The sequence below is a fragment of the Giraffa tippelskirchi genome, chromosome 9 (genome assembly GCF_054371585.1).
Source record: "Giraffa tippelskirchi isolate mGirTip1 chromosome 9, T2T-mGirTip1v1.2.pri, whole genome shotgun sequence".
Classification (NCBI taxonomy): Eukaryota; Metazoa; Chordata; class Mammalia; order Artiodactyla; family Giraffidae; genus Giraffa; species Giraffa tippelskirchi.
The window spans coordinates 16,960,005-16,979,463 of NC_137283.1; the positions used below are offsets into that span (position 1 = coordinate 16,960,005).

General features: G+C 48.1%; 2 protein-coding genes across 56 annotated transcripts in view; both read left to right on the top strand.

The window, feature by feature from the left end:
• The window catches only part of SRGAP3 (SLIT-ROBO Rho GTPase activating protein 3), a 324,141-nt gene extending 317,023 nt beyond the window's left edge, over window positions 1-7,118 (top strand). For 48 of the 50 annotated variants that reach the window (XM_081528011.1, XM_081528006.1, XM_081528015.1 and 45 more), the window contains one exon: window positions 2,140-7,118. In XM_081528011.1, the coding sequence (XP_081384137.1) occupies window positions 2,140-2,553 (414 nt within the window). In that variant the 3' untranslated portion in view covers window positions 2,554-7,118. The remainder of the gene's footprint in view (window positions 1-2,139) is intronic. The other 2 variants (XR_014064772.1, XR_014064771.1) reach the window with 1 other exon arrangement.
• An 8,690-nt stretch (window positions 7,119-15,808) lies between these two features.
• Window positions 15,809-19,459, top strand: part of RAD18 (RAD18 E3 ubiquitin protein ligase) — a 91,684-nt gene continuing 88,033 nt past the window's right edge. For all 6 annotated transcript variants that reach the window (XR_014064787.1, XM_081528159.1, XM_081528158.1 and 3 more), the window contains exon 1: window positions 15,809-15,938. Coding sequence is in view for 5 of the 6 variants with exons in the window: in XM_081528159.1 (XP_081384285.1) it covers window positions 15,888-15,938 (51 nt within the window). In the remaining variant the exon portion in view is untranslated. The remainder of the gene's footprint in view (window positions 15,939-19,459) is intronic.

Sequence of the window (19,459 nt, forward strand, 5' to 3'; positions counted from 1 at the left end):
CCCCACCACTAATCCTTGTGGATAAAGGCACAAACAGTGTCTTCTTAAAGTAGACAGTGTTATGGGCAAAGGATGAAGTATCTTGGTGAAGCATATATGCTAATATTGTGTTTTGTGTTAAGTTGCTTCAGTTGTGTCCCACTCTTTGTGACCCCATGGACTGTAGCCCGCCAGCCTCCCCTGTCAATGGGATTCTCCAGGCAAGAATACTGGAGTGGGTTGCCATTTCCTTCTCCAGGGTATCTTCTCAACCCAGGGACTGTACCTGTATCACTTTACACCTCCTGCATTGGCAGGTGGGTTCTTTACCACTAGTGCCACCTGGGAAGCCCACAGGCTAATATTAGCTGTTAGCTAATTACCAGTGGTCTCTTCACAAAGCAAAATGATAGGCTGGGATGGATTGGAGCCTGGTATGGGGGCCCAGCAAGAGCCACCTGAGGACAGGGGAGGAAAGAAGGTCAAGGGAGACCTGGGTGGGGAAGGGGCTGGCCGGGGCACCTCCAGGCACCAGCCCTATCAGTCTAACCACACTTTCTGTTTTTTTCCAGAGTTGTCCCAGGGCGGAAAAGCTAGTTAGTGTGTCTCAATAATGATGTGGAGCCTGAAGTGGGGCCAGCATCTTCCATTACCGGCTCTAAGCACTGTCCCTCATTGTCTCCTTGGTGGCCCAGCTCAGCCTGAGTGGAGGCCTCCCTGGGAAACCCCATGGGAGCCAAGGACTCTGGCTGGGGGAGAGCAGAGATCACTGTCAGGCAGTTCACACACATCACTACGTCAGCTGTCTCCTCCGTCTTCACTGCCTGTGGGAGGCTTTCAGCTCAGGGACCAGGTGTGGTGCAGAGTGACTGAGCCTTGCCCGAGGTTGCCCAGCGGCAGTGGTAAAGCAGTCTTTTTCCTCCCAAACCCGGGCTCTGTATCCCGGCCCAGAGCTCCCGGGTTGAATGCTGCAGTCCAGCTCCAGCGCCCCTTCCTGGAATGCTGAGCCCCGGGCCAACCCTCTGAGCTGCCAGAATATCTCTGAGTGTCATTCACAGTGCTCTCATACTGATGAGCTCTTAACTGTCTCGGGATCCCCAGGAACTGCATAGGCAGATGAGGATTTTTGTCGCTTTTCAAATTTTTCATTTTTTTTTTTTCTCTAAAATAACATTATAATAGAAGAAAGTAACAGTCCCATCACCCTGGGGTGAGCATTGTGAATGTTCTAATATATAACCTCTGAACACTTTTCCTATGGACGAAGGAGAGATATTAATAGATTTGTTAATATTAATGCTTAGGCACATGAACTCTGGAGTCAGACTACTATGCTGCTAAGTAGCTGTGTGACCTTGGACAAGTTAACCAGTCTGAGCTTCCAATTCCTTATGTGTGAAGTGAGCATAATGGTAGTTCCTACTAGATAAGTATGAGGATTAAATGATTAGGGAGGGGGCTTACACTGGTGCTCTGTGTTACCTCTGTATTATTTGGGAAATACTAGGTACCAGGTGCCATGCCATGCTCTTCAAAGGGACCATATCATTTGGGGCTTCCCTAGTAGCTCAGATGGTAAAGAATCCGCCTGCAGTACTGGAGATCTGGGTTCAATCCCTGGGTCAGGAAGATGCCCTGGAGAAGGGAATGGTTACCCACTCCAGTATTCTTAACTAGAGAATCCCATGGACAGAGGAGCCTAGTGGGCTACAGTTCAAGGGGCTGCAAAGAGTCGGACACAACTGAGTGACTTAACACTTTCAACTTTCAACGCTATGTACCAGGTGCCATGCCATGCTCTTCAAAGGGGCCATATCATTTCATACTCATCAACTCCCTGAGTTCAGTATTATACTTAACCTACAAATGAGAATTCTGAGACTGAGAGAGGTAAGGTAACTTGCCCATGGTCACACAACAAGGAAGCCGCAGAGCCAGGATTTTAACACAAGTCTGTCTGACTGTGGAGCCTGCCTCTGCGAGATCTACAATGCTCATATGCCCTTATGGTTATGAGACACCCTGGGATTCATTCTCCTGCCCAGCCAGTGAGATTTGTGGGGAAGCCTCCCTAAGGAACCCACAAGTTGGTCAGCGCCCTGGAAAGGTTAGTCCCCAGGCCTCCAGCTCTGTGCCAACCAGAGCTCTCTTTGTCCCCAGGACATTGAGAAGACCATGAGTACGGCTCTGCACGAGCTTCGGGAGCTGGAGAGGCAGAACACGGTCAAGCAGGCGCCAGACGTGGTGCTGGACACCCTGGAGCCCCTGAAGAACCCGCCAGGCCCCATCAGCTCGGAACCGGCCAGCCCCCTGCACACCATCGTTATCCGCGACCCCGACGCCGCCATGCGCCGCAGCAGCAGCAGCTCCACCGAGATGATGACCACCTTCAAGCCAGCCCTGTCCGCCCGCTTGGCTGGCGCCCAGCTGCGCCCGCCCCCCATGAGGCCGGTGCGGCCCGTGGTCCAGCATCGGTCCAGCAGCAGCAGCAGCTCGGGAGTGGGCAGCCCGGCCGTGACGCCCACTGAGAAGATGTTCCCCAACAGCTCGGCCGACAAGTCGGGCACCATGTGACCTGCGGGATGGCGGGCACCGCCCTGGTCCGCTGCGGCCCGCCGTGGCCGAGGGAGGCCTCAGTGACTTCCGCGTCCTCCCAGGGCTCCTGGCTTTGTCGGGCAGGGACCAGAAGGTCAGCCTGGGAGCGGGTCTGCGCGGAGCTGAGTCCCAGGTCGGAGCCGCCTTGCGCCTTCAGTCACGTGAACCCCCGCCTCCCTCCCGCGTCCACACAGACACCAGAGCGGTGAGGAGCGGTACCCGGGCTGGAGCGATTCCCGAGATCACGGCCCGTGTTAAATGGCTTCGCCCGCATATCGTCACTGGAAAATTATTCCCTCGACATTCTCTCTACATGCATATATACGTGTATATGTATGCGTGTGCATATGTACACGTATGTATGAATGTATGTGTCTGTAGGTGTGTGTATATATATATATATTTATGCATCTATATACATATACTAGATCTGGACACACGTACAAAATGTATATAGGATCTCCTTTTTCTTTTTATGAAACTTAGATTTACCTCAGACCCATGCCACCAAACATCTCCCGCTGAGTTATTTGGTGGGATTTGCAGGGACTTTTCTGGGAGAATTTAAAGGCCCACAGTAACTGCGAATGAAGCAATATACCACTAACCTGCAGAAAAACAAAACCAGTCTCCCACTGTCTCCAGAAGTCGTGGCCTTCCAGAACAGTCTGCCCCTAAAGGAAGCGTGGGGCAGGCGGCACCCTGGGCAGGCTGCTCCCACAGGTGGGGACCACTTCACAGAGCCCCCTCCCCATCCACCCCAGAGACCCTGCCTTTCCACCTGGAGGCCAAGACCAATTGCACCCCCAAAAGCATGGAGGACGTTGGCAAGAAGAGCCCTGACCTCAGCGGCCTGTGTTCGTTAGTAGAAGAGGGGATGGTGAGAGCCTGAGCCCCATCGTAGCACAGTATTATGTGTGGTTGGGAAAAAGGAAAAAACAAAATACCAAACACAGTGGTGTGGAACACTTCAAAACCTAGAAACGCTGTAGGAACAATTCTGTGGTAACTATAGAGGTTTAACTTATACCATTTTCAAAATATTTAATTTTTTCTTTTCCTCTTTCTACTAATTATACTGTGTCAGATTCTGGAACTAAACAGGCAAGGAGGGTTTGAGTCCCATCATTTTTTAATTTGAAATCAGGCCATGACGCACTCTGGCTGGTGGCCTTTTGCATGAAGCACACAGGGCTGTAAGTACGCAGCTCAGACCAGGCCTGGGGAGGGAGTCCTTGTCACCTGCTGTCCAAGAGAATGCTTCCGCGGAGTTTATGCAGTGAAATAGCTGCCTCCTCCCCCTTCCCTTCCCTTTCACCCCCCTCCTCCAGCGCATTTAACACAATTGAAAATATGGGGAAAGAATTGGGGGGGAGGGCGTGTCACTTCATTGAGCCTAAGTTTCCTGCTCCATAAAATGTGAGCAAGCAAACCGTGCAACCTAGTAAGCACTGCACCGACACGATTGCTCTTTTCATGGTCATCAGTAAGGTGAAAACCATCTAGAACCTTCCTTTTGAAACCTCCTAATGGCATTTGAGAAGTGGGCAGTGGAATTTTCCTACAAGCTTCGTAAGAGTCATGAAGCACAGTCCTGCAGATAAGTCACCTCTTGACATTCCATCATTACCGTATCAGCCCACTGGATTAAATTTTGCCCTCTCCTCTGGTCCCCAGAGAGGGAGTCATATGAAGCCACATTTACCCAAGTGTGTAGGGATGGTGAGCCACACTGCCTTGCCTGAAGGACTGGCCTCGAGAGTACACCATGAGGGAAGAACAAGAAGGGCTCAGAAAGAGAATGCTGGAGAGAGACTAGTAACAAATTTGACCTTCTTTGTTTTGCCTAGAACTGGAAATGACAGAGCCTCAGAGCGAGCTAGGAGCCCTCTACCATTTAGCATATAAAGTACCCCCCACCCCGGCCATATTAGAGCTTAGGGAAGGAAACAAGGCCTTAGGATGGCTGTGACTTGTCCAAAATGTAATAGATGGCTGAGGGTGCAGCTGGGTCTGGCTCCGAAAGCCATTTACTTGCAAGGATTCTGTGACGTCCCAGCCAGGACAAGAGACTTCTCATTTCTACCCCAGAGAGACTCCCAGACCTTAAATACAGTGGCCTCCTGTGCAAAGTAATCACATTCTCTGCCATGACTACCAGATGAAACATGAAAATTTGAGTTGACAGATCTGTTGCCTGATATACATAACACCAGTCAGGTCATGTGGATTTTCCTCTGAATTGACTAACTTCATCTTTCCTTACTGAATATAGGCCTGCCTTTCACCGAATTACCTACCTGAAGGACAGGGCTTTTCTGTTTTCTTTAAGCACCTGTTTTTCCATTGGGAAATGGCCGATGAGCTCACATTTAGGCAAACTCACACCCCACTCATCCAGCTCCAAATCTGAGCCTTGACGCAGAACCAAATGGAAAAATATTGCCCCTCCCCCCATCTGGCGCTCTGCATGTCTCAGGCCCCCTCCACACGCACCCAGGCCCGCCCACCGTCAAGAGCACTGGCATTCTCTTCTGACTCCTGCCTGTGTTAGTCCACTATATATTGCTGTATTTGCTTAAATGCTGGAAAGTAACTGTTAAAATGTGAAACTGTAATTTTTAAAAAGGCTACAATGAAATTATAGCCAATGCCACTCACCAAATCTTTGCACCTAGTAGATAGATCAATGTAAAAAAAACAAATACCAGAAACCTAACTGTACAGTGAGTGTGGGGGAAATGTAGTAACCTAGTTAGTAGTCCTCAGTATAACCAATTGTACAAGGGGAAGTGGTGTCTACCTACTTGTCCATCACCATTACTGGAAGCTGTACTGATCAGTTCATTGATAACGGGCAATTTTTTTTTTTTTGCTCTTCACAGAATGATTTCTTAACCTTCAACTTACCCTGAGGTCAAGCCTTTTGTCTTTCTGTGTTACCGGTGTTCAGTCTCTTTTAGGAATGAACCAGCAAGATGTTCATTTAAAACTGACCAAAGAACAAATTCATTCCTGGTCTAGTTCCCTGGGCCTGGGGCCCAGCCTCCGGCCACTAAGGACCTTTGTTGGATAAAATTGAGAACGAGCTGTGCTTCCTACCCCACGCCCCCTCTCTCCCTTTAGTCCCCTTTCCTCTTAAAGAGCTGCTCTGAACTGTGGGATTCTGTGAAAAATTCTTGCCTTTCCTTGTTTTCAGTGCTAACGATTTCTCACCTTGAAGCGCCTTTTGAACCCCGGACAGAGCGCACAACTGGAGGGAATTGTCAGCTTGGGAATTAAGACTGGGGGCGGGGGGGTCTTTTCTCTGAGGTCACTGGGCCCTCAGGGGCAGGAGAGAAATGGATTCCCACCAGGTTCCTATCCTATGCAGAAATCTGAGTGGGAAGAGACGCAGGGAAGTGGAGCCATCCCTCAGCTGCCGGCCGGAACCAGCAGCTCAGTGATCTGCCTTATAAACACTCCCCAACTGGTTGGTGGTACCCACGTGGGGCCAGTGCTGGGAAGGGCCTGGCGCAGGGCTTGCTTCCCTTTTGGAGGCCCTCAGAGTGCCTTGTCGGGGGGTTATTTCTTTCTCATTCAGGAGGCATGGATGCAGAGGACTTCCTGGGTCCTGGTCGTTACCTGGCGCTCAGTGCATGGACGTGGCTGTTGGAAAACCACGAGGACTAACATAATGATTCTTTCTCTTAGTCTCTCTGTCCCTGACTTTTCACACTAGAGCAAATGCCTCATTCTCCCGAGAAACCCAGGAAGAAGACACAGCTGGCTCACGATTGTGGTGGGAGGGAAAGCTGCTGGGTTCAGGGAGGAGGGGTCGGGAGGAAAAGCTAGGAAGGGGTGAGCCGAGGTGTTGCTGAGATGATTTTCTGCTGTGCAGAGCTAGTGCTGATGTCTCATGTCAACTTCCCTGGTTCTCTGGGGTCCCCGCTCCTCTGAGCAGCTGCGTAGAGAATTCCCCACATATCCAAAGCTGCTGGGGGAGCTGGGGAGGAGGGAAGGACTTTGCTGCCAGGTCGGGGTCCTCCTCGCCTCTCAGAAGTTGACCTGCCAGCGTCCTGCCCTGCCGTCTCATCCTTTGGGACTGCTCCTTGCTGATGCCTCCTTTCCGTGTGAACTGTCCGAGGCAAACGACGACCCTGAACCAGAACGGCCAGAGTGCACTTTACTTTCCTTGGAAGGAAGTAGCTTCTGGCCAGGGTTTCTGCTCAGGCTCTAGTCCCCGGCAGTGTGACTGTTTACACGGTTTGGCAATAGGTTCGGTTCTGATTGCTTCAGAGTGGCTGGTCTATTTAGTTTCCTTTGGTTTCCTTCCTCCCCAAACTGTCAGGAAAATCCAACTGAAACCACCCTAGGAAATTGCTGGTTGCCTGTCCCCATGTGGTGATAAGTGTTGCCCTCTCCTGGACATCATTTCTCTCCCTTACAACCCAGCGCCCGTGCCGTAGAGTGTCTGACTGGATCCTCTGTTGCGTATTCTCATGGTGCCTGCTGGTTTGATGTGGAGCTACCCTGTGAAATAAAACAGCTTAACTTTTCCCAAATGTGCTCCGGTGGCTTTTTGGAAGGGTGAGGTGGCCCATTGGGGATGGGGAGGGAGCAGGTGTTCCTACCCTCCGGTTCGTGGTCTGTGTGCTTCCAACCAGGAAGCATCCCTGAAGTGTCCCTGAGCTCAGACCCAACAGGGTGAAGGCCAAGGTCCAAGGAAGGCTGCGTCCGCTGCGGAGCTAACTGGAAGAGCTAAGTGAGGGGTGCCTCCTGGGAACTGTCAGGGCAGAGGCAAGTAGGGGGAGCTGTCATCTGTGGAGAGGCCTTCCGAGTTTTTGACAAATCACCAGAGGCCACAGGATACTACTTCCAGTGTGACAGCCTATGTAGCAGTTTAGCATCTGTTGCCTACACACATGTGATACAGCCCCCTGGACTTTTTCATGTGTGTATGAAGTGTCCCGTGATCACTTACATCGGCCCCGTGCCTGTGTGCTAAGTTGCTTCAGTCGTGTCTGACTCTTTGTAACCCTATGGACTGTAGACCCCCAGGCTCCTCTGACCATGGGTCTCTCTAGGCAAGAATACTGGAGTTGGTTGCCCTGCCCTCCTCCAGGGGATCTTCCCGACCCAGGGATCAAAACTGCGTCTCTTAGTCTCCTGTATTGGCAGGCTGGTTTTTTACCACTAGGATCACCTGGGAAGCTATTTGTGCCCCAGGCACTAGATATGCCTTTATGCCTTTATGTGCCTTTTCTCATCAAATTCTCAAAACCTCTCTTGAATGTAAGTAACTGGCTTCCCTGGTGGCTCAGCAGTAAAGAATATGCCTGCAATGCAGGAGACGCAGGAGACAAGGGTTCGATCCTTGGTTAAGAAAGATACCCTGGAGAAGGAAACAGCCACCCACTCTAGTATTCTTGCTTGGGAAATCCATGGACAGACTAACCTGGCGGGCTACAGTCCATAGGGTCACAAAGAGTCAGACACAATTTAGTGACTAAACAACAACAAACCCTTCTTAAACCCCATTCTGCAGAAAACAGAGGCTCTGAGAGACTAAACAACTTGTCCAAGGTCAGGCTAGGGAGTGAAGGAGCCCTCATCTAAGCCCAGTCCATCTAACCCTGCAGCCTTATACGTCCATTGTCCTACCTGGCCTGGAGCAAGTTCATCACAGCAGGGTTAGCAGCAGGCTCCCAGGATTAAGGTAGCTCTCTGTGGGCAGAAGTCCAGGAAGACTCCAGGGCCTTGCCTTTCCCATGAGCCCTCTGATTGATCTTGACTTTGAAGAGAACAAGATCTTCTGCCAGCCTCAGGCAGTCCATCAGGAACCCCATAGCTACTCAACAAGCCGTGGCGGCCTCTAGCTAATTCCAGGCTCTGACAGGGTGAAACCTGCTGAGAGGCTGGATTTGGGGTGCATTCTGTAATCTTTTTACTGCTCATTTGAGAACCCCAAAGCAGTAGCCTCTCATTCATTCAACAAGGATGTGGGAAGCACCTTTTTGTGAGCCTTGCCCCAAGCTGGCTGCTGGGGAAATAGATGAATGAGACCCAGTTCCTACCCTAAGGTTGCTCACAACCTTAATTGCACAATACGTCTAATTGCACAAGATGATCACTCCAGAATCCTGAAATCAACTTTGGCTCCTTATGACAGTGTTCAAAATGACGGCATCTCTGACCCACAGAGGCACAAAGAAAAGGCCTGATGGCTTTGCCAGCCACAAAGCAGTCCATTGCTGGACTGCTTACTTCAGAGCAGATCTGTTTAGGATTCTGTGAATGACAAACTATTCAACCCAAACAGCCTTAAGGAAAGAGAAGTGATTGGCCCACACAGCTGGGAACTCCGGGCTAGGACAAGGTCCAGGCACAGATGTTCAGAGCGTGGTGCTGTCTCCTGGCTACAGTCCCTTCCTCTCATGCGGGCTTTGCTGACCTCTGCCCGTTAACTTAAACAGAGCCCAGGGACTCTCTGATATCTCTTGATCGCCTGATGGCTACAGAAGCTACCCCTGCCTGCGCCTCCTTGTCTTCAACACAGGAAAGTCTTAAGTTTAATTCACCTTAGTCAGAATTGCCCTGCAGGTCATCCCTGAAGCAGCTAGAGATAAGCAAGCCTCAGTGTTCAGGGTGGAGTCAACCCCACCCACACTTTCTATCAGGAGATCCTGGGAGTTGTCCTCATACTCTAGACCGTGGTAAATAATAAATGGTCACCGAGTTGTAGGGTGATTAGTTATGCAGCAATAGCTAACTGATACACTAGAAGAATGCTCATGTAGATACATTCCAACTTTGCATTTATGCCTGAACTCCAGGTTAACTTAAAGCTAATACTCATCGATCACATGCTGGACATTCTTCCCAGAACACGGTGCAGAGTACTTCACATACTCCGCTTCCCTGAACACTTAAGACCACCCACTGGGGTCATTTCTGTTAGCATTCCTTTTTGACACATGAGGAGGGTGATGTGCAGGGGCTTTAAGTCCAGGATTCCATATCTGCTCTGCTCCCCTGACCCCCCATCTCTAGGTAAACGCTTTGCCTCCCCACAGCACCCATGGCCTAAGAAGAGTACAGCCATCCCCATGCATGTGAATGAGGACTCTGAGGCCAGATCGCCTGGCCCTCCCCTCCTTACCAGCCAAGAAGCCTCAGGGAAGTTCTCCACAGCCCTGCCCCTCAGTTTCATCACCTCTAAAGCAGGGACAGTACCATTACCCACTGTGGAGGCTTGTTGTGAGAAGTAGGTAAGTTAGTACATAAGATGCGCTTGGGACAGTGCCTGGCACAGAGAAAACTCTCAATACATGTAACTGCTATAAAGATGATCTTTCCTTCTGGAGCATGCCAATCCCAATGCCCCAGGCCCAAAGCTAAATGTGTCCTTTTCCACAATGGGCCTTGGGGCCTTTGTGTAAGTCAGCTAGCTAGCTGACTGCTTCTACTGCAGAGCCCCAAATGAGAACATACATGTTTATAAATACATTTGTATTGAGCACTTACTGTGTGCCACGCACCATTCTAAGCAACTCACATGGACTAGCTCATTCTCTTCCCACAGAGAAACTATAGGGTATTAACTATTACTGAGCCCCATCAGGTCCAGAGAAGTAGTTACTTTCTGCAGAGCACACAGTTGATAAACGGTAAACGTGGATACCTGTGGAAGAGGCCAACTCAAAACAACAGAGGTGGCTGGCTACCCACTGGGCCCCCACCCCTGCCCCCATTTAAACTACCTTGTTTCCAATATGCCCAGCCTAGGTGTCCATTTCAGTAATGTCAGACACATAGATACCCATGTCTGCACGGACCCATCGAGATTAGATGGCAGGGTCAGGGCTGAACGTGACGCTATGACGCTTAGAGGCCCAGCACAGGCCCCTTAGTGAACACGCGATTAAATGCAAGGATCAGGTGAAATAAATACAGGCGGAATGCATGGGGTGATTTCTCCTCTGCATTTCCTTCTCAAAGCTTGGGCCCACATCCAGCCCAACACCCGACTGCCATCATGTGGCCATTTGTAACATAGCAGGTGGGATCCATGGTCTCTGATCTAAAGCTATTGGTCAGGAGCCCCGGTGATGATCACTTGAGCTTCGGATTGGCATCTAAAGGGGAGGGGAGGGAGTCTTGTGAGACCTGAACCCACAGGATCTGACGTCATCTCCGGGCAGACAGTGTTGGAACTGCGTTGACTTGTAGGGGACTCTACTGGGGTTGTAGAGGATTGCTTGTTGTGAGGAAAAACCACACACTTGGTGACCAGAAGTGTACAAAGTGAAGCGTCATGTGTGGCTAGTGAAGGAAACTCAGGGGAAGAGAGATGCAGTAGGGAGCAGTTGGGTGTTCCCTAAATAGTTTATCTTATTCAGTCTTGTAACTTGAGAGTTGGGTTTCAATGTTTGATTAGGTTCAGTTTCACCCTTTTCGGGCAGCAGCGCTTCCTGGACGGTGTGTTTTCCACGTCATGTCACATCAAGGCCTCTGTGCTGTGGTTCCCCCTTTCAGGACTGCTGAGGTGGGTCGGTAGGTTCAGGTGGGTTCACCCTCAGCCCTCCACTGTGGCCTGATGATTTGGAACCTAAGTATCCCACCGCCCCCAAGAACCCCAATGGTCTTACAATGATTTTATGATTTTATTTCTTCTGTATTTATCAACCAGAATTCTCATCAACAAAGACTAGTATTTGCTTAAAATACAGTTCATTCTGGAAGAGAAGAATAAATGTTTAATTCTTTCTCCTTATTTATCAACTTTAAGAGCAAGAAACCAGTATAATCCCTACCTCTATTGGTAGAAAATGAGGACTTTTTTTGCTTCTGCCGAGACCCATTATAAATTCCTGGATTTTAAAACAGTCAGTGCATTCCAGTGAGTTACAGTCAATATTCTTCCTGTGGTTTGGGTCAGCAGGGGCAGCTTTAACTTGGCTCCATTCATTTTGGGCAACTTCCTCATTTGGGCACAAGAAGATTTCCCAGACTCCTCTTGCACCCACTCTGCCCCAGGTCTAAAATGAGCCACGTCTCCAAGGAGCCCTGAGTCCTCTTCACGGGGACAGTATTTAGGGATGCCCAACCTGAGATTTGAACTCAGGCAGTCTGACTTCAGAGCCGGTACTCTTAACCGCTCTGTCCTCTGGTCAACAATGGGTATTAATGATAATAATAGTCATATTTATTACTATTACTCTTACTGCCATAACCAGCCACTCACTATGTGTCAGACACCTTAGTAGGTGCCTCCCAACATTTAAAAAACAAAATTATTCTAAAAGCCCTCAGACATAGGCATTGTATTCTCATCCTACAAAAGAGGAAACTGAAGCTCTGAAAGGTAAGTGGCTCATCCAAGATCACCTGGTCAGTGGCAGAGCGTGGATGAAAACTGAGATCTGTGTGACTCTGAATCTTGTTCCTTTAGTCAACAAAGAGAATTCTGTCCTGAGTGATTCACACCCTCCCTCCTTCCAGTGGTCCCTAGCTGTGCTCCTTTAGCCCCAGACACTGTCTGTGTCCCAGAGCCCCCGGGCCAGGTGATCTACACATCCTTATTCGAGGCATGGCAGGGATCCTGGAGGAAGAATGGGGGACAGAGAGGAGTGTGATGACGAGAGACCCCAAAAAGGAAGGTGGGGGGAGGGCCAAGACCTCTCAAGATATAACCAGACCAGGCCCTACATTCAGCTGGAAGAAATTCCTCTGATTAAGGTTGTCAGATTTGGCAAATAAAACTACAAGATGCTCAGGTAAATTTGAATTTCAGATACACAGTGAATAATTTTTTAGTCTAAGTATGTCACATGCCAAGTTCAGGATCTACCTACCTTTAAAAGGGCTTCCCTGACCTGATAGCTCAGTTGGTAAAGAATCTGCCTGCAATGCAGGAGACCCCGGTTCAATTCCTGGGTTGGGAAGATCCACTGGAGAAGGGATAGGCTACCCACCCCAGTATTCTTGGGCTTCCCTGTGGCTTGGCTGGTAAAGAGTCCGCCTGCAATGTGGGTAGACCTGGGTTCGATCCCTGGGTTGGAAAGATCTCCTAGAGAAGGGAAAGGCTACCCACTCCAGTATTCTGGCCTAGAGAATTGCATGGACTGTATAGTCCATGGGGTCACAAAGAGTCGGACACGAGAGAGCCACTTTCACTTTCTGCACTTAATCTGGCAGCCCTGTCCTGGATCCTCACAATAGGAGAGTCTACTGAGCACTGACTTGAGTTTTTTGTACAGAACATTTTGTTTTTACTTCTGAATAAGGAAGCACAATCTCTTTATTGATCTAACAGAAGGAGAATGTCTGTGGAACCAGCAGCTTGTTAAAGGAGATTGACTCCCACAGGTGGATAAATATTATGGGGGGAGAGAAGACAGATGCTTTTTTTTCTGAGCTCAAAGTGGCTTTCAGAACCTGCTCGTGCCCTCATGTGGACTTTCCTTCCCCGGGCTCAGAGGTGGGCTTGAGCTGGTGCTGTTGAAGAGGGTGGGAAGGGAATGCTCAGCCAGGGAGGAGATTTATGGGAATGTCGGCTTATTCCGGTGATTCACTCAGTCATTCAGTCTCATCAAGCAGCTGGTGGCAGGAACTCAGAGATGAATGGCATTGGGTGCCACCCTGGAGGCTCTTCAGAGCCCTGTAGGTGGATTTGGACCCCAGGGTTCAACAAGTGATGCCTGCTTTTACATCTGTCTTCATAGTTGAATGAAGGGTCTGACTCTTTGTGACCCCATGAACTGTAGCCCGCCAGGCTCCTCTGTCCATGGGATTCCCCAGGCAAGAATACTGGAGTGGGTAGCCATTCCCTTCTCCAGGGGATCTTCCCTACCCAGGGATTGAAGCTGGGTCTCCTGCACGGCAGGCAGTTTCTCTACCATCTGAGCCACCAGGGAAGCCCAGCTGAATGGGAAGCGTGCATTTCTTTCTCTGTCTTCTCTCTCCTCTTCCTTCCCCATTCCTTTTTCTCTTTTCTCATCTCCTCTCTATCCTTTTCACACCTCCTCAGCACTTTGCCACCTTAAACTGTGTAACCAACTAGTCCCATAAAGGAATAATTACTGGTGCACTCAGACTTGGGATCTGCTCTTGGTCTCATTTTCCTTATCTTCCCAAGCCTACCTTCTCTCCCTGCATCTAGAACTAGGCAGTGCATCCAAAGAAGCCTGGATCCAATGTATCCAGTGCATCCTGGAGTTTATTTACATTCCCCTTTCTGATTGGCTGACACAAACCCACTCCATCCCCTAACCTGCTACTCTCCACCTTCCTTTTGGAGCCCCACTAGGTCCAGCATCCTGGGTTTCTTAGATCTCTGCCCTGAGGCCTTGTCTGCTCAGTTATTCCTCCATAAAGTGTCAGTGGGTGATCCCTTCTGGTTTGGGGCTAAAAGATCTAGATTCAAGGCTGAACTTGGCCACTGATGAGCTGTGCGATCTTGAATGAGTCCTTTTGCCTCTCTGAGCCTCAGTTCCTACATCTATAAAAGGGGAATAATTCTCATGATGAGGGTCTTACGATAATATTCTGTACTGGTTAATATGGACTCTTAAGCTAGACTGGCCAAGTTAAGTCCTTCCTCTTCCACTTACTAGCAGAATTCCCTAAGTCAGTTAATCTGTATATTTCACTTTCCTCATTTGATTCGAGTGAGCCTGAAATAAGTCAATACGTGTAAAAACATCTAGGATAGTGCTTTGTATACAAGGGCCTCACAAGTGTCAGCTATTATTATAAAGGATATTAAAGTCCTCTGTCCAAATGCTGTTAATATCATTACTGCACAGTGAGTCTTTGGGCATAGACTGGGAAAAATCAATTAAGTACATCTCTGGCTCAATTAAGTACAAACTCTGATCAGAGTTTCTTATGAAGAGGGTCCAAAGTAGTGAAGCCTTAACCTCTCTGAGCCTCAGTGCCTTTGTCTTTAAAATGGCAATGGCAGCCTCACTTCTGCCTACTTCAGAGGGAAGTTGTGACTGGCCTATGGTAAACACTTCAAAAAATGATTGCAGGAATGGATGCATGGACCACATGTGGTGGCAATGGCAAGCCACAGGGGTCTTCCTGAGCAATATAACTGTGCTGACTTGCTGCCCATGAGACCTGATGTGAGAGGCCCACATCAGGCAGCCTATCCATGAGTGCTGAGTTGAGCAGACAGTTTGGGTGATGTGCTGGTCGGTGCTTCATGTTTAGATAACAAGCACTCACACTTGCTTGGTGAGAGTATAAATGTATTGGTTCAGCCTTTTTGGAAAGTCATACGGTGCTCGCTATCATGGTGTCAAAAGAGCACACAAATTGACTTAGTAGTTCCATTTACAGGAAATTATCCACAGATATTCTGGCTCAGGTATGCAAAGATTTATATAGATAATGTGTTCATTGCAACTGTTTGCAATAATGAAAAACTGGCAACAATCTAAATGGTTGTCAGATGGGCACAGGTAAAAAAATTGTGGTACATGTGCATTACGGACTACATAGCTATTAAAAAGAATGGGGTCTGTCTATATGTATTAACATGGAGAAGTCTCAGGATGTCTGTAGGTAAACAAACAGAAAAATTCAAGTTGACAGAGGTATGCATTTAATATAATAACATTTGTGGGGGAAAAAAAAAAACCCTGTATCTGCGTGTCTGCACAGGAAATATTTGGAAGGCTATGCTCCAAAGTCAAGATGTTAAATTAGGTTAACCATCCTATGCCAGAAAATAACTCCTATTTTAAGTCCAGAGGCTCTATTTGTACCCTGGTCAAAGACATTGTGTAACTCAAAGAAACTCTATTCACTTCTTCTGAGCCGAAGCTTTCTCCTGCGTAAACTAATAATGATAATACTTACCTCGCAATGTTGTGATGGAGTGAGATGGCGAAATGGATGTGAAAACCCTGGCTCTGAGCAGGGACAGATCGTTAGGGCAATCAGAGAGGGCGACCGAAAGGAGGAGGCATGAGCCTAGACTTGGAAAGGTTTGACAAGGCCTGGATACGGTTTGATTCTAGGCTGTCTTTTTCCAAAATTCAACAGGCATTCATCTAGTAAAGGTACAGTACAAAACCCGCCTGTGGGCTCTTTTAACCACACAGGTGCGCACAGAGGCGTTGCCGGAGCCTGGCGCTTGAGCAATAAGGGCATCTTTGGCTGCGCTCCGCCCACGTACTGCAACTCCCAGCATCCTCTGCAAACGCGTCGGGCGCGTCGCGGGCTGATGACGTAACACCGTAGCGCGGGGAATTTCGAGTGGACGAGGAGCGCGGGAGGCCAGCGGGTAGCGGACCCTCCCAGTTTCTTTAGACGAGACCATGGATTCCCTGGTCGAGCCCCTGTGGCCTCCGGCCCTGGCAGTCATGAAGGTGAGTGCCTTGGGGAGGTCGGGGCTGTCTGGGCGACCGCGGGAGGCCAGCCCCACCTTGAGGAGGCGAAAGAACCGGGCGCCAGCGGCCAGCTGGGCCAGGGTACTCGGCTCTGCCCCGCTGCTTGCCAGCGCGTGGCGCTGGGCCTGTTTCCTCCTCTGGCAAGTGCCGGGAACAGGCCTCGGTCACTGATGGTGAGCGGAGATTGACCGCCGTATGGAACAGGATATTCTGCGGTTCAGCCGCACAACAACAATGATCTTGAGAGAAACATTACTCCAAACAGTGGAAACGACAGTGACACCTAATCTTTTCTTACGACTCACGGAGTATCAAGCATTAGGTAAACTCTCCCAGTACTTTAGTGGAGAATCTCCCACAGTGACACCGGACAGAGTTTGGGTGGATCTTGTATCAAAAAACATTTATTTAATCACCTAGCAAAGCAGGTGGTCTCCTTTACATTTTCTTTCATTTCTTTTAATTACGCTCAAGAAGCCTCGGAGAGGGCAATGACAACCCACTCCAATACTCTTGCCTGGAAACTCCCATGGATGGAGGATCCTGGTGGGCTGCAGTCCATGGGGTCGCGAAGAGTCGGACACACTGAGCGACTTCACTTTCACGCACTGGAGAAGGCAATGGCAACCCACCCCAGTGTTCTTGCCTGGAGAATCCCAGGGACGGGGGAGCCTGGTGGGCTGCCGCCTATGGGATCGCACAGAGTCTGACACGACTGAAGCGACTTAGCAGCAGCAGCAGCAGCAGCAAGAAGCCTAGTGCTAATTTGCGTTGTCCTCCCTGTGTTCTAACTCTTAACTCCTGTGCATCTCTCTCTCTCAGACAAATCTGGATTCTCACTTAGACCAGCCTTTCATTTTATTGAAGTCTTTTACTATTAAATAACATTAATTTTTGCTCCATGGACAATAGTGGTGAGTCCTGGATTCCTACAGCGTTTGATCAAGAGCGAATACACTGTGCTGTACTAGCTAAGAATCAGTTGCCTGGTTTTTCTCCTTGTTCTGTGATTATTTCAGTGTGTGACTGAGCAGGATCACGTTCTCCTTCTGTTGCTCCGTTTTGTTAACTAGGAATTATGATGTCTGTCCCACTCACTCATAAGATGACTGACGGGACTTGGAAGAGGTTAATATCTGCTGTCATGGATGTCATCTTAAGTGCTTGGTAACTTGAGATCTCCCCATAGTGAAAAGCTGACATTGTGGAAGGATTTTGGAAAGCTCTGGTTCTGCGTTTGTGGTGACCTTGGCACCAGTGTACAGTGGAGAAGAGCGTATATTGAGTTCCAGTGGTTCTGTGTTAAATTAGTCTCTGCCTCCTATTTAATTGTGTGACCTTGATTCAGTTACTTAGCTTCGCTGATCCTGAATTTCTTCAACTATAAACTGGAGACAGAAATAGTTCATATAGTTGGTTAAATGAGTTGATGTGTGTGGATGGGGATCCTGTTTGGTTTATTCAACGTGCCTAACACAGTGCCTGGCACATACCGGGTGCTCAAAAATTATTTGCTTATTGATTGGAGGTTTTTTGTTGTTTAGTTGCTAATTTGTATCCGACTCTTTTGTGACCCCATGAGCTGTAGCCAGTCAGGCTCCTCTGTCCATGGGATTTCCCAGGCAAGAATACTGGAGTGGGTTGTTATTTCCTTCTCTAGGGGGATCGTCCCGATCCAGGGATCGAGCCCACGTCTCCTGCATTGGCAGGTGGATTCTTTTACCACTGAGCTATCTGGAAAGACCATCTAGAAGGTAGTAAGCATTAAATTAATATATCTTTATTATTATTATCAACACATAATGTGTTATTTCTCCCTGTGCTTTTTATTTGTTGTCAAAAGATTATAAATTGAATAAGGGAAGTGAAAGCTCTATAACTTGTAAAGCTACCTGCTTTGTAGATTTAAGCATATTTTATGTATTCCCACAAAACTTCCACAGTGTCCTTTAGTGGTGGATTCCATGTCTCTGGATTGGCTGTCGCACAGCAGCCTGAGTATAGGATTCAGCACCAGAGTGTTCGGTGGTGTAACCGACTGAGCCCATATTAGAATCTGAAGGTTGGAAAGCCAGCCTCGCCACTAATCTAATTCCTTTTACAGTGTATCCACCTATTTCTCTTCTGGTGTTAGCCTGAACTCCTCCAGGAACAAAGAATTAGCTGTTTTCAGAAGTAGCTCTATTTGGAATTCTTTCTTATAATGAATAGAAATCAGACCCCAAATCCATAATTCCTAACTGAGGATCCATGGAAAAACTTTGGTGTTTGGAATTACTGATATATTGTTTTCTGTATGTATGTGTTTTAAAGAGGAGAATTCATAATTTTCATTTATTTTTCAAAGGGATCTGTGATCCAGAAAACTTAAGAACCAGCTCAGCACATCTGGCAGAACCATTCCTCTCGGAGAGGATGGCAATAGTGAAGGAAGCAAATAGACCAGGTGCCAGGTATTTGGCTTCTGGTTCTGCCTCTCCTCTTAACTAATTTTCAGCACAATCTTCTAGCTTTTTGCATCAGTGGTAGATTACCACCCAAAATAATTGTAGATTTGGGCATTTGGATGTTTATTTCCCTGGTTTTACTGTACCAGAAATTTGTTTTTGACAGATTATAGATGTTTGTTTGTAGATAGTAGAAAAAGTTAAAATTTAGAGTAGGATAAAGGAGAAAATGAAAGTTGCGTAGCATCCTGCTATACCGAGAGAACCGCTGTTTAATGTTTTATTGTCCTTCAGTTTTTCTCATGTCTGCTTATGTACACACATACCCACAATGTGTATATGTATTTAAAATTTGAAATCACTGTGGAGTCAACTTCTTGGATTTGACTCCATTTGTAATCTCTATAGAGATTACATCTCTATAAAATTGAGATGTAAAATTGGCATACGGATGCTATAGACCTCCTAAGAAGGTTAAACTACATAGTTCTGTTGTTATGTATTATTGTTGTAGATTTGTTCTCTGTTTAATCTTTTTGTCTGTACTTTTAAATTTGAGCTTTCCAGGTGGTAAAGAATCCACTTGCCAAGCAGGAGAAGCGGGTTTGATCCTTGGGTCGGGAAGATCCCCTGGAGAAGGAAATGGCAACTCACTCCAGTATTCTTGTCTGGGAGATCCCATGGACAGAGGAGCGTGGCGGGCTACAGTTCATGGGGTCACAAAGAATTGGACATGAATTAGCAACTAACAACAACAACTTTTAAATTTAGGTCTTATACTCACATGTTTCAAAAAGTATGTGAAACAGCGACTTGCCTGGTGGTGGAACAGTTAAGACGCCACCGTGTAGTACCATGCAGAAAGCACTGGGCTGACAGGCAGCAGGGAAACCGGAAGTTGAGTCCTGATTGACGGATGTGCACTATGCAGTAGCTGCTCTAGATACAAGTTTACTCATTTGTGAAGCAAGGGTTTTAATTGGATACTTTCTGATGTTTGTCTATAGTATTCCCTGATTTGGGGATCTTTCATCCAGCAGTGACTGTAGGCCG